Raw genomic sequence first — 23,249 nt, 5'->3', positions numbered from 1 at the left:
TTATGTCTTTATATTAATGAGCATTGGTTATATGGGCCTGTTAAACTTCTTATTTTATATCTATGAGCTGACCACTACAGTAAGGGGATCTTTGTAGTTGGCCCATTCTTTGATCAAAACTAATAAAACTAATTAAGGGAATGGAATAGATATCAGCGAACTCTCTTCTCCTTCTCCCTTTCTTCTCCACCTTTTTATTCCTCTTGTTCAGCACTTCTCTTATTTCTCTCACTTTTCTGGATCAACACTTTCCATTGTTTTGTTTTCTTCTAATTTCATATTCCCATTAGCTTCAATGTATTAAAAAAGTGAAAAAGAAACAGAGAAGAACTATGTGTCAAAAACTAAAGAAGATCATTAAAATGCCACCATAAACTATAAGTTGATGATTGATAGTTTTGTCACACACATCCAACAATCAAACATGTAATACAACAATCTTACTCTTTTGAATGAAAGAAAAAGAAAAAAGGAAAAGAAAACCACCAATTTTTGTATTGTGTATCTATGAACCAGTTGCAAATTTTTGTACGACTTATGCTGATACATAAATCATACTATATGTATCAGCATATATAAACAGAAGGGTTATGATTATGAATACACAATTCACAATGAGTAAAGCAATACAAGAAAGTATCAGTATTAAGTATACCTCTGAACCAGTCCCACTAAATCTTTTACTGTAGCATCTCTTATAGATAGACCTAGCATCTTTTATATGACCTGCTTCAATTTCCATTCTGATATAGCTTTGCCAGGCTTCCAACATTGAACCACTGTGAACCATAAAAAATTCTCAAGTACAGAGAAAATAAAGTAAAATGCTGCAAACTTAAAAAGAGCAGGCAAGGTATGAAGCAAACCTGGTCTTCAGAAGGCTCTCCCAAACTCCACGAGCTGCAACCAGATCCTTAGCAAGATTTAACTCTAAATGAGCCCAATAAGCATGCAGATGCAATAAATCATCAGTACTCTTTAGGTGTGGAGAGATGTATACTTTGGCACGCTGTGGAATATGATATATACAATACATTATACAATTCAAAAACATCAGCCAAATTAAACTGAATTGATGTTAAAAATATCAGAACAGAAACAATATATAGCAATGAAAGCTTCATTGAATGTTTCCCAATCAGATATCATTACTTGGAAATTTGAGCACTGTAACCTTGCAAATCCTGTGCAACATTATTGATTCACTTTTGTATACCCTTCAATTTTTCTCCTATATACCCCAGAAAGTAACGAAGGGGCCTATCCTCCATAAGATCCTCTCTTCTGCTTCAAAAGAGCTATCCTCTGGCTTTGTCTTGCGTATGTTTTGTTGTACTCAGCTGTTGAGGAAACCTCTCCCTCAGAAGCCTTTATCTATATCATTATTTCTTTAATAGAAATCTCACATTTTCTCAATAAGACTGCAAAAGCTTATGCACCCAGCTATATAATTGGTTGGCACCCTCTACTTCCCCTTGTTGTCTAAGCTTCTTTTCTTGTAAAGTATAAAATTTATTAAAAAGGATCTACCCTAGGAGGGAGAGGAACTGAATTGCCTCAAATATCAAGTATATCAAATTTGCTTTATCTAGTGTTGCATTAATCCGCTTAATGGATGAAGTGTCCATGTTGGATTCAATAAACTTTGTGTTCTTGAAACACTTTTTACATGATGTTTACCCCTTTCTCCTTGCTTATTTGACAAACTGAACAGTTTATGTACATGATGTTAGCTATCTTACCTATAGAAGGTTGCTAACAAGGTTAAAATTTTAGAACTTTTATTAGATATATGATATTAGAATTCATTAATATATGGATTATTTCCTATGATACCTGCATACTTGTTTTTTTTAGGAAGACAAAGAAAAAATTATTAAAAAGAAAAAAGGTTACATATTAAGAGGTGACAAGAGGACACCTCACCAAAACAAAACATCAAATGACCAAAAATACAAACTGATCACTGTTACAATTCATAATATCACAAACACTCCGAAAGTTCTCCCCCAAATCTGAACTGCTCAACTTGTTCAAAATCAGGGATCATCAGAATCCAACCGAGTCAAGCTGAGCAACTAAGCCGTCAGCAATTCAATAATTTTGGGCTTATCTTCTAGTTATCTCCTGATCCTCTCATTCCATATAAACCAAAACACACAAGGGGGAAACAAGACCAAGTGTTTGTTAAAACCCCAACCCTGATCTCCTTTCACTTCCTGCAAACACACTGAAACTGAAAACCTGCCAGCCTTTCACCCATCTTCCTATAGACCCCTACCACTTCTTTTTTCTCCCTCAACCACCCTCATCCTTAACCACCTACCTGACCCTCGATGCAATTGAGCTCTGCCTCCTTACACATAGCATAACACTTCTTTTAGACGTACTTTATAGCATAACACTTTCAAAATATGAAACAAGAAAATAAACATATTACATGGGATACCCATACCTATACCATAAATCGAATTTTTGGAAATGGAAATACACCAGTAGCCTAATACTATATACTAACCTTGGCAGTTGGCACCCATCTAAAGATGACTTCCACCTCAATTGATAATTTTTATATTTCAATATTTCTCGGATAGCAAATCTTTGATCTTGGCTGTTGCCTATTCATCCCAATACTATCTTTGAATCCCCTTCCACTACCACATTCTTATATCCCAAAGCTTTTTACCTATTATGGTTGAATCCTTTCTTATTGCACAGTTTTTTCGTTTGACTATTGGTTGAGACTGATAGTCCAATACAAGAAGGAACAGGTGCAGAAAAGAAGGGCTTCAAAGAGTTTTTCCTTTTCTGCAACTGCCCCTTTTCTTATTGCACAGTTACCATATAATGAATAGAATGGGGCACACACACCTCATGGCAGCTACACTTCTATTAAAAATCCCTTCCAATTCTATACTTGTAAAACAGAACCCTATTGAATTTGTTAGACAGTGTATGCCCTTAGCTCCAATCAAATTGATGTATAAATACATTTATTGTAAATGAATAAAAGTACATTATTGTTTCATGTTGATATTGGCATGTTTCTGTGAAATTACCCCTTAAACTGGACACTTATGAGATTCGTGTTAGTTTAGAATGTTTTCAGCCGTTAGATAGACTTGGGGAGTTTATCCTGCCAAGGTTGACACTGAGGTGCTGCCAAAGAAATTGGGGCAACTTGTCTCAACTGCTAGGGTTAGACCCAAAGCACACGCAATGTGTGTTTCGTTGAAACATTGAACCTAAACCATTTTCCAGTTATGCCCTGGACCTTGGAAATTGATGGGCAAAACTAGAAAGTTAAACATAATTTTAGAGTTGATTATGGTATTGCACTAGGTGCCGGATTGGGCTGTCTTTGATATGCCAATCAGTGAGATCCATTGAGGATCAAAACCTGAGTATGTTGGGGCAATCTGAGAATCCATCTGATTGGGTGATCATAGTGATAGGAATGGCCCCTTTATCGAACAAAGTGAATGATAGGATTTACACTCTCTCTAATGGAAACCTAAAATGTCGGTAGTGGATTTCAACTGTCAATAGTGAGTGTGACACTGCACCTTGTAGCCAGGGGAGAGGTCATTCCCTGTCCGGCAGTGTCTGATCATTATGGGCCAAGAGATTAAGTCTAAGAGACCATTATAGGAATGATTACCTGATAGGATTTATCTCACATAAGTCCATTATCCCTGGTCTTCATAGAATGGTTGAATTCAAAGATCGTTTAAGTGTAAATGTTGGGCCCGTTTTGAACCCATAGTGATGTGATTAGGGATTCACTGTATTTAGTAGTGAATTCAGTCAAGCCCTTTCACAGAGGCTAGGTCGAACCCATGTTGACTTGTGTGAGGTCATTGTGGTATCCCACGCCATACAAATCAGGCCTAAGTTGGCCATGCAACATTCTTGGGTCATGAGCCTTATAGTTGATGGGCCTAAGGCCCATAATTAATATGATCAATTAAGCTATCACATGACAGCTTAAGTTGTCATGTGACATGGGGCAAATCTGGATATGGAAATGGGTATGGAGCACCCATCCTCTTAAGAGGATAAGGCTTATCTCTTAATAGAGTCTAGATCCAAATTAGATTTAGACAATCTCTTAATTTGATTAGGAGAAGTGCTCTATAAAGAGATAAAAGAAGAAGAGGGGAACTAAACAACAACCCCTCTCAATTCTACTCTCTCTCTCTCTTCTTTTGTCTTCCAAGAAGCCCTAGTTAGACTACAGCTTATTTGGGACTGATAGAGATCAATTTTCCTCTAATTTTTGCAAGAAAAATCCAGAGGAATTTCATGCTCACTTCCCCAGTTCAATCCAAGCAGTTGGATTGCAGTTTTGCTGAAAACTGCATTGTTGAACCAGCTTCAAGAGTACATTGTGCCATCTTCAGTGGAAGCTGGTTTTAGGACTGATTTGGGCGTGAACTTCCACCTTGGGACCTGTGTTTTTGGCATCCGTATCAGGTATACATCCCCCTCTTTGTTTGGTTTCAAATCTGGTCTAGTTCAGTGCAAGACAGATCGTGAAAAATGCAATTTTTCGAAACATAGGGAATTTGGTTCCTAGAAGCATTAGGAAATTTTTGAAATTTCACCCAGCCATCTAGCATGGTTCGGCCATCCATATGATGGATCCTAACCCTTCAAATTTCATATCATATTTGATCCATCTATACCTTATTAAATCACACAAGGTAAGTAGTGCAATCATAAATTGTAGTTAAAAACCCTTGCACCAGTCACCAAAATGAACACTACTAAAGTATTTCTATCACTTATTGCAAATTTCTCATGGTCGTTCCCAAGGTTTGAAATGTCGATGTCGGTGGAAATGTCGGTCATCCAAATAAAAGAAACATGTCGGAAACGTCGGAAATGTTGTAAAAATTAAAGATATGGTGGAAACATTGTAAAATGTGAAAAATATATAATGTTATTTTATGAAATGATAAAAAAAGTAAGAAAGTAAGGTTATAGATAAAAGAATATATTTTAAATCATTAAACAAAACTAAGAAAGTAAGGTTATAGATAAAAGAATATATTTTAAAGTTGCCCTATAAACTTTAAGATTCGGAGCTTCATGATAGAATGGGTTAAAGCAAAATTTGAACTCATAGAAAATGTAAATGGTTGCAATAGATCAACCAAATAATCTATTACACAAACAAAAACTAATATTTAACTTTATATTTGAAATGAATATTGAGTTATCTCAAAGTGGTAATCATATAAGTTAGGTGGACAATAACTTGCTACTTCACATACCTACAATGTTGCTACCAAATTATATTATAATACTATCCCTTGTACTCCACATAGTATTGGTAGTGTTCAATGGGGAATATGTCAATTGAAGTAAAATTTCATGTTGTTACCCATGGAAGTGGAAATGGAAGTATTTTGTGGAAACTATCTCTTGCACTCCACATAGTGTTGGTAGTGTTCATTGGGGAAATGTCGGTTCCAGTAAAGTTTCATGTCACTACCTATGGAAATGGAAATGGAAATATGTCGTGGAAATATTAGGGAAATTAGGGACATTTTAAACCATTCCAGATTGATGTTAAAAACGCCTTTCTAAATGATGATCTATAGGAGGAAGTGTATATGCAGTTTCCTCCCACTTTTTATAACATAGATGCTGATAAGAAAGTCTGTCGGGTGAAGAAAGCTTTGTATGCTTTCAATCTCCAAGAGCATGGTTTGATAGATCTAGACTTGCCTTAGAGAAATTTGGATACGTACAAGCCCAATCTGATCACACTCACTATATCAAGAAGCAGGTTCTGCCTTGACTCTCCTGGCTATGTATGTTGATGATATTGTGGTGATAGACCCTTGATGTTGTTGCCCGCTCCATTGCTAAAGCATAGTATAGGTCTATGGCTAATGGGGTGACTCAAGTGTTATAGCTGAGATCCCTACTTAAAAGAAATGGGGATTGAATATGGAAGACCCTTAATGTTGTATTGTGATAACCAAACGCCATTAACATTGCTCATAACCCAATACAGCCTGCTAGAACAAAACTTATTGAAGTGGACTGACACTTTATCAAAGAGAGTTGCTTCCCAAGAAGTATGTCTTCCTTATATAGTCTATGATATGCAACTTGTTCATCTCTTGACCAGGGTTGGCAGGCATTGGAGGAGTATTTACCAATCTGTCATTGTTTAAGGCGCTGTTTGGCACGTCTTTCTGTGCAGGCTGTCAGCTGTTTAAAAGCCCAGCAGCACGCGTTTTGGTCTTTTCCCGTTTGGTTGGGAACAGATCTAACCGCCAAAAGATGTAGCCCCAAAAAGACGTGTGAAGCCCATTTTGGGCTATTTTCTAGAAGCTCCAAATGGAGCTTTTCGATTTTTTCATCACGTCTTCGCACAGAAAGATGCATAGGAAGACACACCTTAACAAAGCGGTCTTCAGGCTGTTAAGATCTTAATGCAAAAGCTCACATCATCTTTTGGCTATCAGGTCAGCCGGAAGATCTTTCAAAAAAGACTTGCAAACGGCACCTAAGTCTTTAACAATTTGTACTCCTTGCAAGACTGTTTTGAATTCAGCATACACCGAATCCCCTTCTCCAACAGGGCCAAAAGCTACAGCAAGAATGTGTCCTTCAGAATATCTAAATACTCCTCCAATGCCAGCCAACCCTGGGTTTCCAAGACAACTTCCATCAAAATATAATTTAATGAAACCTTCTCCTAGAGGAGTCCAAGCTACAATCAGTTTATCCTTCCCTTCTGTACCATTTAAAATTATGCTGTTCCTTTCCTCCCAAACTGTCCAAATCAATGCAGCCCAAGAACATATCTCCACATAACTTTACCTCTTCTCTTCGGCCAGCTCAAGGTCATAGAACCATTAGAATCTCCACCCCTTTTTTCTTCGTTCTGTCTTTTCTCTTCTTCTTCTCCCTTGATCTCCCTCTTTCTTTTCTCTTTTTTCTTCTGTCTTCTTATAAAAGCACAGGTCTGATTACCATTGGTTACAGTCAACTACTTGAATAATGACTTTTCAGCCAAAAAGGATTCTTTTTTTATGTTAAAATTTTAGCTCCAAAGAACAAATTCTTAGAATGAATTTTGAGACCAAAAGACGCTTTAATTCCAGCAATTTCCACACATCAAAATTTAATGTTGAATAGAATCACAAAATTCATCAGAACTGAGTCTCTAGAAGCATGCCAAACACAGCTAATTGCCAGTTCATGTTGTAGGTTTGAGATCTAGGAGTGGAGAGGTAAGGGTGACTTTGTAATTGACTTGGAAAACAAGTCAGGCCTACAATCACCAATTATATGAAGTGGAGTTGTTTGGAGGAGTCCCCAGACTGATTGGAAAGAAATATTGAAATTTCACCAGGAATTTGCTGGTTTTACCAAGGTTGTGATCAGGTAGAAGGCACAAAATTTCTCTTTTGCAACAATGAATGGTGTAAACCTGGAATGTGACCCATGTTCTAGGTAATACATGACTACATGTTGTATACTAAGGAAATTATCATTTGTCCTGAACTTCAGGGAGACCAACTCATATGGTCTCCAACTTTTATATGGAAAATTTGATGAATTCAAAAATCTTTTCAGCAGATAATAATCTTTCAGACAAGTTTTACTCAGTGAAATGCATTCATCAAGCATTTGTTAAAAAACAGATAAAGTGCCCTAAAAGGTGGAATTGTTCATTTGGTAACTCTCCCTTGATTCCATCTTGCTAATGACAATTTGCATAAGAACAAATTCCATATGGGTGTTTCTGTGATGCATGCCAATCACAATGAAAATAGTCACCATAAATAAATCAGGAGAGAAGAAAAGAAAAGGAGAAACACTCTAACCACCCCACCCCCCACAAAAAGGCTTTAATACACATAATAACCCAAAAATGATCAAACCTCCATCGAAATAATTTGGGCATACCAAAGTACAGTATTTAACAAAATTCTATAAGAAATATACTGCATATTTTCCATGGAAAAAAACAATACAATTCCAAGGAAACAGGTTGAGCTTTAGATTAACAAGAACAATGAAAAACAATCATAAGTGAAAGATCCAAACAATTTGTGTTGGCATTACAGTTAGGAACCTGAAATGTGTCCCTGATCACTGTGCAATCAAGGCCATCTTCTGCATTAGTGGGAGAAATTTTTCGCCGTAAACCATCCACTCGAGTGAGGAATAAATCCAGGTACTGTAATAGCAGGGTCCACTGGCATGTTAGTATTGTTTGATTAATCAAAATCCAGTAAAGAACTCAAATTAGACACTTAAAAAGTGCAGAACCAACAAAATTGCAACAATCTAACTTTTTAAATAGCATGGTAAGAGACCTAAGTGTCTAAAGGCAGAAATTATCTATTTCCTTTCTCTGCAGTCAAAACAAAAGGCGGTTCATAGGGTACAGCAGCAACGACATTTAATGCACACAGTATGGGCATGCAGTCCTTTGAAGATTTAACTACAACTTTGGCATAAGGAACAGATTCTATGCTTTACTTCAAGGAATTTCATAAAACACGGATTACAATTTTCCCATATAACCTAGTACAACTTCATCAAGTCATCAGCTCCATGTTTCAGAATCAAGACCCACTTACATCCAAAAGGTTCTCTTCCCTAAGGAAGCTGAACAAGTTCCCAGGTGTTATTATAATATAGGGCCACCATCTCAAGGTTCCTTGCTGCCTTCAACTAAGAATGAGAAAGTCTCTAAAACATTTTTAGGAACAGCAACAAAAGAAATAATAGAAAGATACACAGAATAGAAAGATGAGCACTAGAACCCTGGGCATACTAACAGTCACCCTCACAACATCAATGCAGTGAAACAATCACTAGTCGTTTTGACCTCTTTGTCTGATGTGATGACAAGTCGATGCCTAGGCATTGCCTAGTTGACAAAACAAAGATATATTCAAAACTTAAGATATTAATGAAATCTCAGTGACATGGACTACAATAGTGGAAGAAAGGAATGATAATTGAACCTTAAGTTTATAGTCTTTGTTTTGCAAGCAAAGCAAAATCTAGGATAGGGAATCACAGCCTTCGTCTCCCAAACAAAGAATACAACATCGACTATTTGATTTGACATTTGTGGCAACTATATACCAACATATCGCTAATTACAAGAAAACTTAAAAGAGTGCCTTCCATGTTTGCATTGCAGGCCTCGTCAAGTCTCTTACTCTGGAAAATCTTATCAAAAGAGGTATGAATATTCCTTCTTCCACCAGTGTTTTCTGTAACCTAGAGCTGGAGACAATGAATCACCTATTCCTCCACTGCCAAATAATCTACCAGATCTGGGCCCACTATGTTAGACGCTTATATAAGTTGGGTCTTTCCAAGGTCAGTTCTGGAAGCCCTTCAAAGTTGGCAGGTGCAAAATCTGCCTCCCCAATCTAATGCATCCTGACATCTAATCCCTGCAGCCACCCTCTGGTGTATTTGGATGGAGAGAAACAGCAGCATCATTAGAATCAAAGCTTCTCAACTAGATGAAACTTACCAAAACATCTCTGCAAAAGTCATTTCTTGGACAACTTCTGCTTTTTCTTCTTCTTATGCTGTATAACTTTTTGTATTTAGTATATCTTTACTGTTTGAAAATGCCTATACTTGTATAGCAGCTCACCGTATAGGGAATGTTTCCTCTTTTTGACCAATTAATATAACGTTATCTTGCTTTTTTTCACAAAATAAAGGAAAGAAAACTATTCTTCTGCCTTTCATTTTAAGCCTTTTCTATTTTATATACAACCGTCCAGCATTGCTCCATCTTCCATCACAAAGGTTTAAAGTAACATCATAAATTAACAAAATGAAAAAAATGCTATATATTATTTCTAATAATTAGAGAAGATATACAAATAAATACGGCTTAAAATGATTTTGTTGTGGACTGGGTTGACTAGTCAACCTAGCTGATGCTTAGTTGTCCTAGGCAACCGCATCATGAGAATCGGCCAGCTAGTTACTGATTAAGTCACTTTGGCCCTCAATGGACTGGCTGGTCAACTAGTTGATGCTTTGATAACACTTCGCAGATAACAATACGCAAATATCATCAAGAATGAATGTTACATAATAAACTTAATTGCTTTGTAAGGCAACTTACCAACAAAAGATTGGTAGTCAAACAAGGTAGAGTACAGAATCGAGAGAATATGATCACCAAGTGTTGCAGAGGCAGAAGCAAGGAAAAGAATTTATGGGGAAACAAACCAATATTCCAATTCCTATATCAATTTCAGAATTTCTGAGTTATAGGATATTGGTCTTGTTTCAGTTTTTTTATTTGCTTATTTTTTAGTTGTTGGTGCCTTGAGAACATGATTCTGTTTTTTAGATTTTTATCTTGAAATTACCAATTTATGGTAACTCTTGGTCTTACTATTTGTAGTAAATCTCGTAATTACAATTTTTAGTAAATTCACATATTACTATTTTTAGTAATTTCTGGTGTCTTCAAACTAAGTTAGCCTTGGTAGGATTAGGAAAGTGTTATTAGAGATGTGTTGAGCCTGAGTGCCAGACTGAATCACTCATTCAGGTGGGTTCTAATATCCACCAATTCAATTGTAGGAAAAACTGAACCATAATGGCATCCTAAAATGCCAAGCTCATTGTTTCTATATTCGTGATGCCTTTTGGAGCAGACCCCCCTTTTGGGCTAGGGCTGCCCTTGGCACTATGTCCCAGGGGTTTGCACTCATTTCTTATAGCCATGTTATTATCCACTTCTATTCAATGTAAATGAAAATAAAAAAGAGAGAAGAGAAGCCCTAGAAAACACAAATCTTGATATCAGAAAATAGACTTGCAGCAGCATGAATTAACAACTCCCCTGCACTTAAAAAGACCAAGTCCTACAATCAATATATGTATCACAAGTATGTGCACATGTTGCACAGAACAATCACGGTACAGCACCCATCCTCATACCCCCATCCCAGGAAACACATACTCTAGAAACATCACATTCAACTATCAGAACCCCTAATTACTCTCTTATATTGATTCACTTAAGGCCCTCTCTGTTTATGAATAAACCATCCTAAAGTCCCTCTAGCAACTCAATGATACACCATCTGTAATGAATTGGTCATCAGCATATGAAAAGTTCCTTCACTCTAACCAACTCAATCTCAAGATCCTTCTAACTGAGATACTCTGCCCAATTTCTCCTCAAATCTCTTTCTTTTAGTCCATTTATTAAAGTACAGATGTTGTAATCTAAATAACCAAAGCCTCACTATCCCTGAGTGTTTTATCAATTAACTCCAATGGAACAACTATTAATTAAACACAACATTTATTTTGTATGACAACTCTAGTAAATGAACCCCCAAAGATGATAAAATTGCATAATAACCAAGGAAATTTGACTTATAAAAACAAGGTCCATAAGTATTTTTCTTACCTCGTCAGAATAAAACATTACCATACATGCAGTGAAACAAGTTTGAAAATCTGACTTCAGAAAACAAGGTCCATAAGTATTTTTCTTACCTCGTCAATGCTTGAGAAAGAACATTGTAGTGATTGCTCAAAAACCTGAATAGAATAGGATATAAGCTTCAGAAGGCCTAACTCCATGTTTTATCAGACAAATGTTCAACAATAGAAAAATCTGATTAAAACAAGAATTCATGTGAGACAATTAGAAATTAAGTCTAATTTCAAGAATAAAATACATAGAATGTAAAAACAAAGCATCAGCAAGGACTAAATTCTGCCAAGGCTTCCAAATTAGTCCAGCTGAGTTGGTTATTCGACCTTGGATCAAACTCTAGGTAAAGCTAAAGTGGTCATTCCAGACTCAGATTGGCAAGGTTAAGTGTTGGAAGTTTTATATATTATTCTTTATATGCAATGGCGGCAGGGTATCACTGTCCTTTTCTTTTTATTATTTAAACAGGGTCTCGTTTGCAATTGTATTTCACATTATATAATTAATAAAAGATGGATGACAGTTGGAGAATCTAAGCCAGTTCAATCTCCTCTGCCCTTAGCCCTAATCATAGTTGTCAAGGCGACACCTAGGCGACAAGGCGCCCTTGGAGGCTCGCCTCGCCCAGTCGCCTAGAAGTTTTGTGCACTGGGTTATAAAATACTTTTAGATTTTTTATTTTTTGACACTATAATTATAAAATAGACATTATTAAACTAGAATATTCATTTTATGTGTTTATATACTAATTTCCTTTTATTATTTTCTTATTTTGTTAGGGTTTAATCAATGCAAACATTGCTAACTGCTGTATTGAACCCATGGTTCACAGTATCGATACACCTCTGTGTATTGGCAGAGGTGTATCGGTACTTATAACAATACTCCCCCTATTTTTTTATTTCTTTGGTTTTCAATTTCATTTATATATATATATATATATATATATATATATATATATATATATATATATATATTATTTAAAAAAATGGGTCCTGGAAAACACCTGTAAACAGGTATCAGGACCCCAAAGATACAATACAATACACCCGATATGGGGCATATCGTATCGAAATTTTGATCCTTGATTGAAGCCTCAAAATTTTCAAAACCTGAACCTATAAGCAAGGGAAGAACTTAAAATTTTATCTAATCAACACATTTTCTTCTTCCACCTTTTCTTTTCTTCTTTCCTATAACAAAAGTTGGGGTTCAGCCCCTATATTTTTTGAACTTTCTTTACTTTGTTCTTTTTCTTCTCATAAAATGTTAATTTTCTAGACTTAAACATGAAATTTATACTTTTCTTATGAAAATTATGAACAATTATTAAGGAAAGATGGTTATGGAACCTAGGGAACTGTAAAGAGACTGGGCCGAATGGGCCCTAACAGCCTCTTATGTGATATCCTTTATTTTATCTTTTATTTTATGTTGATGGGCCTCACTTAATGGGCCTGTTATTTGTTCTTATTTTATTTTCTTTATGTAACTGCCAAGCTGGCCACCCACTTAAAGGTATACTTGTCATCATCAATTTGTTTTAGTGATTAATAAAATATAGGGTTAGAGGAGAAGGAAGACTAATTCGACTTCTTCTTCTCTTACCTCTTCTCTTCAACATACACAGCTCTTGCACTATCATTCAGATCTGATTTGTACTGTTAATCACTGATTTTAAACCTGATATTAGAGGACTGATTCACATCTGGAACTACCCTAGGATATAGGGTTTTACTTAAAAAAATTCATCGCCTAGGCGACTAGGCAACAAGGCACCCCCCTGTCGCCTAGCCTCACCTTGGCACCTTGAAACTATGGCCCTAATTCTCTTCACTTTCTCTTCTTTCTACCCAGAAATATCTGAGACCTTTTCCTTTAATTTTCTTCAGTTCTGTGATTTATTCTAACCAGATTACGTGGTACCAGAGAACCATTAATCGCTTGGGTAGATCTCAGCCTTTCTCTTCAGCCTCGTGCAAGAGAAATCTTTCTCCTAAAACACAGGTTAAGAGCTTTGATCTGATAGTAACAAGGACGAGGCTTTTATGCCTGATTTGAGTTATTTTGCATTGATAGATTTCCTTTATAAGAAGCCCGTTAAATGGCAGTTCAAAGAGGGAAGAATTTATGCAAATTTCAGACTTGTAACTTGCAATACTCTGTTATGTTGGGAGTGGATAATAAATTGATGTGAGCCAGAATATTTTGGTTGAGTCTGAGTTCAGCAACTATTCCTAATGTATTCAGGTCAATTTTTAATTGAAGTAGGCTGCTGTAGTTTGGTGATTATGGTACTATGAGGGGTTGATTGTGTAGGCAAAGTTCAAAATTTTGTCATTATTGGGCCATATTGGCCAATACATATCATGCCAATGGGTCACCGATACATCAAATATGAAGCTTTTGGGGCTTTAACTTATTTCAGGGGGTAGGCAGGCCTACCTACCCCTCTGCCCTATTTTTGAAAAAAAAAAAAAAACAAAACAAAAAATAGGATGTGTGCAGTACAAAGTACTAATAAACCCCTTTTGACGTATGAAGGTTTATCAATACTTTGAAACTTGTGTGTAGGTAAAAGCCCATAGGAGGGTTTGGATGAGACAGTTGTGTTCACTCTTATTCAGCATTGAGTTACGAGTTATGGCATCACCCATGGGTGAGAATAAATCTGGTGTGGTGATGCAACAACATTACATGATGATACAGATGACATTTATGTACCATGGCCAAAATCACTGGACGTCTTTCTCACTGAATGAAGTTGAAATATGGAAAAGATCCAAAACCAGAAAGTGGGGCTGATTGTTACAACAATTGGGTGCAGGAGGATAAACAAATATTTGGCTTGTCTTGGAACAGTAATGGAACCTTCCATTTATGAAAATCTTGTGTTCCTAGACAATGCAAAAGACATCTGTGATCAAGTGAAGCAGTTGTACTAAATTCAAGCAGTGTTACAAGGAGCTGAATTTAACAGCTGTTAATCGAAGGAGATTCCAAGCTGGTGATTCAGTGGTTAAAAGAACCAGAAACAGCAGCCTGGTCCTATAAAGAAGCTTTACAAAGATTCAAATGTCTAACTATAAACATGTCAGTCCAATTCCAATGGGAAAAGGGGGCTGTGGTGGTGGTTAAAGATGGCAGTAGTGCCAGAGGTGGGGGTAGAGGTGATGGACATTGTATTGTATGTGAGTATAGTCAATGTGGATGTGAAGGATTGATCAAAAAAAAATGTGGATGTGAAAGGCATACAGTTCATTTTTTTTTTCTAAAATTTGCATGGTCCTCCATCTACAAGGGCCAGTGATGCTTCAATTGGAGAGGATCATGAAGCTACAGAGGATGACCTTCCTGATTCTAGTGCTAGAAAGGAGTTGGAATCCATTATCTATCACACGTGATGAATATGAGAAACTTGCCCTATCTTCTAATAACACTGCTAGTCTAGCTAAGTGAAGTATTGTTTGTCTTGCATCTTCTTCTAAGTCCTGGGGTACAGATTCCGATGCCTCAGACCATGGACCATGGACCACGTGATGAGGTCTCCAGATTAGTTTGTCTCTATATCCCCCCATTCACTTCTCAACCTGTTACTCTTGTCAATTGTACTACTTCCGTTTCAAGTACCAATAATGTAGCACTTAATTTTGATTTAACTTTACTTACTGTATTATACATGCCTAAGTTTCCTTTTAGTCTCATGTTCATAAGAACAAAGACTCTTAATTGCTCTACCACATTTTATCCCACTTATTTTGTCTTTTAGGATCTCAAGGCAGGGAGGACAATTGGTGGCAGGTGTGAGGTTGGAGGGTTGTACCATCTAGATGGCAGTGGTTCATAGAAGGCATGGCATGCGACACTTACTCCTCTTCAATGGCATTGTTGATTGGACTATCCATCTTCCTGTCCTAAAGGAGTTAGTTCCTACATTAGAGCCTACAATAAAGTTGCAATGTGGGTCTTGTCAACTTAGAAAATATTACACCTTTTGTTCCAAGAAGTTTGAATAGAGTCTTGAGTCCTTTTGAACTTGTTTACTCTCTGATGTTTGGGGTCCTAGTCATATCAAACCGCATAATGGAATCAAATATCATTAATGATTATTCAAGAATGACTTGGATTTACTTAATGAAGAGTGTTTTGACTTGTTTACTCTCTTTTCACTCTATGCTGAAATTCAAAATCAGTTTGGTGTTTCTATTAAAGTGTTTCGTTCAATAACACCTAGGAACAGTTTTCTAGACCCTTTCAGTCCTATTTTAATCCTCATGGCATCATTCATCAGTCTTCTTATTCAAAAACACCACAACAAAATGTGTGCTTAAACTGAAGATCACCATTTACTTGATACTGCTCGTGCTCTTTTAATCCAGAATTCCAGATGCCAATTCCTAAAGTCTATCGGAGTGATGTTGTCCTAACCTCTTGTTTTCTCATAAAACATTTGCTTTCTTCAGCTCTTGTTGGCAAGACTTCATTCTCTCTTTTGTTTCCCTCTATACTTCCCTTTTCTCTTTATGGATTTTTGGTTGTCTATTTTGTTTATTGTCTTGGCCTTGGGTTGAATAAATTAGATAACCATTCACTCAAGTGTGTTTTTGGGTACTCTTGGTTTCAAAAGGGTTATAAATGCCATAACCCTACAATGCACATAAGCCATTTATTCTTCATAATGTCTCTTTCTTTCAAAATGTATACTTTTTTCTAAGCAATAGAATCTTGTTCCCCTCTATCTGCTACTCGTCCTCTTCCTACTGCAAAGGACTTATCATAGACTCACAAGAGGGCATATTTAACCCAGAAAATTGCAAATGATCTCACTACATAGAGCATCTCTGAGCCCCTTGCTTAGCTAGCCCATCTGCCAAACGGTAGAGCCTACAATAAAGTTGCAATGTGGGTCTTGTCAACTTAGAAAATATTACACCTTTTGTTCCAAGAAGTTTGAATAGAGTCTTGAGTCCTTTTGAACTTGTTTACTCTCTGATGTTTGGGGTCCTAGTCATATCAAACCGCATAATGGAATCAAATATCATTAATGATTATTCAAGAATGACTTGGATTTACTTAATGAAGAGTGTTTTGACTTGTTTACTCTCTTTTCACTCTATGCTGAAATTCAAAATCAGTTTGGTGTTTCTATTAAAGTGTTTCGTTCAATAACACCTAGGAACAGTTTTCTAGACCCTTTCAGTCCTATTTTAATCCTCATGGCATCATTCATCAGTCTTCTTATTCAAAAACACCACAACAAAATGTGTGCTTAAACTGAAGATCACCATTTACTTGATACTGCTCGTGCTCTTTTAATCCAGAATTCCAGATGCCAATTCCTAAAGTCTATCGGAGTGATGTTGTCCTAACCTCTTGTTTTCTCATAAAACATTTGCTTTCTTCAGCTCTTGTTGGCAAGACTTCATTCTCTCTTTTGTTTCCCTCTATACTTCCCTTTTCTCTTTATGGATTTTTGGTTGTCTATTTTGTTTATTGTCTTGGCCTTGGGTTGAATAAATTAGATAACCATTCACTCAAGTGTGTTTTTGGGTACTCTTGGTTTCAAAAGGGTTATAAATGCCATAACCCTACAATGCACATAAGCCATTTATTCTTCATAATGTCTCTTTCTTTCAAAATGTATACTTTTTTCTAAGCAATAGAATCTTGTTCCCCTCTATCTGCTACTCGTCCTCTTCCTACTGCAAAGGACTTATCATAGACTCACAAGAGGGCATATTTAACCCAGAAAATTGCAAATGATCTCACTACATAGAGCATCTCTGAGCCCCTTGCTTAGCTAGCCCATCTGCCAAACGGTAGAGCCTACAATAAAGTTGCAATGTGGGTCTTGTCAACTTAGAAAATATTACACCTTTTGTTCCAAGAAGTTTGAATAGAGTCTTGAGTCCTTTTGAACTTGTTTACTCTCTGATGTTTGGGGTCCTAGTCATATCAAACCGCATAATGGAATCAAATATCATTAATGATTATTCAAGAATGACTTGGATTTACTTAATGAAGAGTGTTTTGACTTGTTTACTCTCTTTTCACTCTATGCTGAAATTCAAAATCAGTTTGGTGTTTCTATTAAAGTGTTTCGTTCAATAACACCTAGGAACAGTTTTCTAGACCCTTTCAGTCCTATTTTAATCCTCATGGCATCATTCATCAGTCTTCTTATTCAAAAACACCACAACAAAATGTGTGCTTAAACTGAAGATCACCATTTACTTGATACTGCTCGTGCTCTTTTAATCCAGAATTCCAGATGCCAATTCCTAAAGTCTATCGGAGTGATGTTGTCCTAACCTCTTGTTTTCTCATAAAACATTTGCTTTCTTCAGCTCTTGTTGGCAAGACTTCATTCTCTCTTTTGTTTCCCTCTATACTTCCCTTTTCTCTTTATGGATTTTTGGTTGTCTATTTTGTTTATTGTCTTGGCCTTGGGTTGAATAAATTAGATAACCATTCACTCAAGTGTGTTTTTGGGTACTCTTGGTTTCAAAAGGGTTATAAATGCCATAACCCTACAATGCACATAAGCCATTTATTCTTCATAATGTCTCTTTCTTTCAAAATGTATACTTTTTTCTAAGCAATAGAATCTTGTTCCCCTCTATCTGCTACTCGTCCTCTTCCTACTGCAAAGGACTTATCATAGACTCACAAGAGGGCATATTTAACCCAGAAAATTGCAAATGATCTCACTACATAGAGCATCTCTGAGCCCCTTGCTTAGCTAGCCCATCTGCCAAACGGTAGAGCCTACAATAAAGTTGCAATGTGGGTCTTGTCAACTTAGAAAATATTACACCTTTTGTTCCAAGAAGTTTGAATAGAGTCTTGAGTCCTTTTGAACTTGTTTACTCTCTGATGTTTGGGGTCCTAGTCATATCAAACCGCATAATGGAATCAAATATCATTAATGATTATTCAAGAATGACTTGGATTTACTTAATGAAGAGTGTTTTGACTTGTTTACTCTCTTTTCACTCTATGCTGAAATTCAAAATCAGTTTGGTGTTTCTATTAAAGTGTTTCGTTCAATAACACCTAGGAACAGTTTTCTAGACCCTTTCAGTCCTATTTTAATCCTCATGGCATCATTCATCAGTCTTCTTATTCAAAAACACCACAACAAAATGTGTGCTTAAACTGAAGATCACCATTTACTTGATACTGCTCGTGCTCTTTTAATCCAGAATTCCAGATGCCAATTCCTAAAGTCTATCGGAGTGATGTTGTCCTAACCTCTTGTTTTCTCATAAAACATTTGCTTTCTTCAGCTCTTGTTGGCAAGACTTCATTCTCTCTTTTGTTTCCCTCTATACTTCCCTTTTCTCTTTATGGATTTTTGGTTGTCTATTTTGTTTATTGTCTTGGCCTTGGGTTGAATAAATTAGATAACCATTCACTCAAGTGTGTTTTTGGGTACTCTTGGTTTCAAAAGGGTTATAAATGCCATAACCCTACAATGCACATAAGCCATTTATTCTTCATAATGTCTCTTTCTTTCAAAATGTATACTTTTTTCTAAGCAATAGAATCTTGTTCCCCTCTATCTGCTACTCGTCCTCTTCCTACTGCAAAGGACTTATCATAGACTCACAAGAGGGCATATTTAACCCAGAAAATTGCAAATGATCTCACTACATAGAGCATCTCTGAGCCCCTTGCTTAGCTAGCCCATCTGCCAAACGGTTTGCAGATCTTCTAACCCAATTGACTTGAATCATCATTTCTTTAGAAAGCCATTTGAAACTTCTATAATCATTCCTTAATTTCCAAGTTATCCCTTCTCCATTTTTCAGCCAACTCAAAATTGTTCTCGAGTCCCCTTCAATAATCAGTCTTTCACTACCTGATTCTTTTACTTTCTCCACACCATAAACTGCTGCCAAAAATTCTGATCTGAGTACATCACCTTGCCCAATGAAACTAAGTATCAATGAGAGTATAATTCCTTTTTCCTCCTAATTGCTCCACCAATGCCTGATAGTCCCAGATTACCCACACAACTACCATCAAAATTTAGATACTTCCAATCACAGCTTGGTGGTGACCACTGCACACAGACTTTTTGTCTTCTAGAGGAAGAAACGGCTATTGCACCCCAAGACCTGAAAAAATCAACCTTGAACCCTCTCGCAATGTATGTTCTTGATTTGTTAGAAGAAATAAGATTACTAGGAATTAAGCCAGTTGACACTTCCATTATTTTATAGATAAAATTCAATTGATTTCATTAGAAGCAAATGATAAAATGTTCATTACAAGCATCCCAAAATGAGGCGTGAGGTGCAACCTCACTCATTGGTACAGAAACATCATAAGTATACAATTGAGCCCAGTACAACTGTTCCCTAGTTACCCCTTGTTTAGCTAGGGAATCAGAAAAAGCATTTGCCTCCCCCCCCCCACCCACTGTATAGTTACCTCCATCTGCTGAGTTAACCATTTGAATTTCTTCAATTCATTTCTGTGAACCCAGATCACTGAATCTGGGTTTTTTAACCAACCCAACACCACCTTGGAGTCCCCTTCTATCACCAAATTTTCCAATCCTAGCTCTCTTGCAATCTGTACACCTTGTATGGCTGCGTACAATTCTACCTTTAAAGAGTCTCCATTCCCCACTGGTCCTGAGAAGATTGCTCTTAAGTTTCCTTCCTTGTCTCAGATGATCCCTCCTATTCCAGTTGGGCCTGAGTTGCCTTGACTACTCCCATCGAAGTTTAATTTCAGGAATCCTTCAATGGGAGGAGCCCAAACCAACCTTGCCTTAACCTTCTGCATTGAGCTAGAAGCCACTAATGGCCAATTCCTCCAAATATCATCAAGTGTGAAATTTTTTAATAGTTCCACCATTTGTAGCCGGTGTATAACCCTAGTCATTACACACTCCACAATTTGTCGTTTGCTCCTTTCTTTCTCTTGGAAAGTTCTAGCATTTCTTTCTTCCCACAAGGTCCACACCACTGCTGCTCTAGTGTACCTCCACATTACTCTTCCCCTCTTCTTCGGTAACACAAAGGTAGATGGGTCAAACAGAATTTTTATCTCTGTTGGCATATTCCACCTGCACCCAAACAAAGAGAAAAACCAATCCCATATATCTGAAGCAAATGAACAGGAAATTAGTAAATGGTAACAAGATTCACCACCAGATTTGCATAGAGTGCACCAATTCGGGGAAATACACAAAAAAGGCCTCTTCTTCTGCAAATAATCCAGAGTGTTGATTTTCCCAAGAGCCACTTCCCAACAGAAGGCCTGATTTTTAGGAGGAATCAACGAAAACCAAACTTCTTTCCAAGGAAAGGACAAAGAGGAAGAGGACTGACAAAGAGCTTTAAAAAAGGAGGCACAAGAAAAAGAGCCTTTAGAACTTGGGAACCAAATTCTTCTATCTGGACAAGAAAGCTCTAAACAAACACCATCTAGGAGAAGGAGAAGTTCTAACAAACAAGTTGCTTCCTCATCCCTCAAACCCTTACGAAATCTGACATCCCAGTTAAAACTCAAAGGCAAAGAAGGAAGAACAAAAAAATTTGAAATCACCTTATATTTATACAACGAAATAGAATACAAAGAAGGAAAAACCTCCTTTAAAGGCTAGTCACCAAACCAAGTGTCCTCCCAGAAACGAATTAAATTCCCTGAGCCAACATCATACCTGATGTACCTGAGAAACTGAGGGAGGAGGCTATGAATTGCTTTCCAAGGGGCTGCCAAGGTAGCCCTACACGATACACCAGCATCCCAGCCATTCTCCAATCTACCATGTATACCTGCCACTATTTCAACCCACAAATTTTCTCTCTCAAGAGGCCATCTCCATAACCATTTCCCTAACAGAGTTGTATTCTTCTTCCTTACATTCCCTAAGACCTAAACCACCTTCTTCCTTTCTTTTACACACAACCTCCCATTTTATTAAATGGTCCTTTCTAGTCTCTCCCGGCTCCCAAAGGAAATCCCTCATAAATTTTTCTAATTTCGTTTCTTCTCTTGGTGGAATCCTAAAGGCAGAGAGAAAATAGATGGGTAGGTTAGCCATAATAGATTTTATCAGCGTGATCCTACCTCCCAAAGAGATATAACTCCTTTTCCAAGCAGTCAATCTCTTTTTACATCTTTCTATAGCTGGGTTTCAAAACCTACTTTCCTTCGGGTTTGCACCTAGGGGAAGCCCTAGGTTGGTCAGAGGCCACGGGGTGATATGACATTCTAAGCAATCTGCTATCCTATGTAGGACCACCCCCTCCATATTAATCCCTGCTATGCAACTCTTGTCCAAATTGATTTTCATATTTGACACTTTTTCAAACTTCTTGATTAGATTTTTCAATCTCTCAACTTTCCTAATGTCTCCTCCTTCACGAAAAATAATGATACCATCTGCAAATTGGAGATGAGTAAGTGGGACATTGCCTCTACCCACTCTCTAACCCCTAAATTGGAGATGATATCATCTGCTAGTTGACACTCCCATTGACCACACTAAGAATAAGATAACAAAGAGTGAGGAGGAGCCATTGGACAATCCAACTAGTTAAAGGCTACAAGTGAATAAAATTATCTACTTCACTGTTACCAGACGATATATGATTTAGTGCGGGAGTATTGAGTCAATTTATGCTGAACCCAAGGTCTAGTCACTAGGCAGGTGTCATTAGGGTGTTATGCTATCTAAAGGATGCTCCAGGTCAAGTATTATTATATAATAAAGGGGAGGATTGACATTGGAAGGATATTCAAATGTTGATTGGGAAAGATCTGTAACAAATAGAAAGTCTCCTATAGTGTATTGCACATTTCTTGGGGGTAATCATCTTACATGAAAGAGTAAGAAGCAAAGTGTGGTTGCTAAAGGCAATGCCAAAGCTGAATATAGGGCAATGGTCCACACAACTTGTGAATTAATTACGTTGAAGCATTGATTATAGGAGATTGGAGTAGATGTCTCTAAACCAATAAAGTCGTTTTAAGACAACCAAGCTGTAATTCATACTTCTTCCAACCAGTGTTCCATGAAAGAACCATGCATATAGAAGTAGAATGTCATTTTGTGAGGGAGAAAGTCAAAAGTGGACAAATTGCCACACATTATGTAAGGATTGAGTTAGGTATGGATGAATCAGATCTGTAGCAACCTGGAGCTTTATGACATCTATGTTCCAACTTGAGCAGGAGTTTAGAAGTTTTATATATCCTGTATATACAGTGGCGGCAAGATTTTAGTGTCCTTTCTTTTTATTCTTTAAACAGGGGCAGTTTTGTAGTTGTATTTCACATCATATAATTAATAAAAGATGTACAGCAGTTGGATAGTCAAAGTTGGTCAGATCTACTCTGCTCTTTGCCCTAATTCTATTCTCTTTCTTCTTCATTCTACCCAGACACATCTCAGAGACCTTTTCTTTTGTATTTCCTCTGTTATGTGATTTATTCTAGGCAAAGTACAATAAGATTTAAGATCAGCTCACTCTGAGCCTAATCTGGTAATCCCCCCTATTCACTCATCTTTCAAGATCAAAACATTGACATTACAATAGCTGCTCTAAAGCTTCCCCTTTCTCTTTTTTTTTTTGTTTTTTTTTTTGGTGGGGGGGGTTAAAGCACACAAGAGCACTGCTTGAGGAGTGGCATATCCAGGGGCTGTCTAAGAAAGGAAAAGGAAAGTTATGCTAGAATTCCATCCCTCCGGCAGTTCTGTGGGCTGCGTGGTCAAATCTACTACTGAAGCTGAGGTCATTAACTTGGCAATAAA

General features: G+C 37.0%; 1 protein-coding gene across 4 annotated transcripts in view; it reads right to left on the bottom strand.

Moving 5' to 3' along the window:
• LOC148855528 (uncharacterized) overlaps positions 1 to 23,249 on the bottom strand; it is a 117,707-nt gene that overhangs the window by 64,782 nt on the left and 29,676 nt on the right. For all 4 annotated transcript variants that reach the window (XR_016113164.1, XR_016113165.1, XR_016113166.1 and 1 more), the window contains exons 8-11: positions 11,533 to 11,577; positions 8,105 to 8,209; positions 867 to 1,009; positions 656 to 779 (exon numbers count right to left, since the gene is read on the bottom strand). Coding sequence is in view for 1 of the 4 variants with exons in the window: in XM_088985633.1 (XP_088841759.1) it covers positions 656 to 779; positions 867 to 1,009; positions 8,105 to 8,209; positions 11,533 to 11,577 (417 nt within the window). In the remaining 3 variants the exon portion in view is untranslated. The remainder of the gene's footprint in view (positions 1 to 655; positions 780 to 866; positions 1,010 to 8,104; positions 8,210 to 11,532; positions 11,578 to 23,249) is intronic.

This window comes from Nelumbo lutea, chromosome 4 (assembly GCF_056320005.1).
Source record: "Nelumbo lutea isolate HS-2025 chromosome 4, American lotus-T2T, whole genome shotgun sequence".
Classification (NCBI taxonomy): domain Eukaryota; kingdom Viridiplantae; phylum Streptophyta; class Magnoliopsida; order Proteales; family Nelumbonaceae; genus Nelumbo; species Nelumbo lutea.
This window is presented reverse-complemented; position numbering and strand designations above follow the sequence as displayed.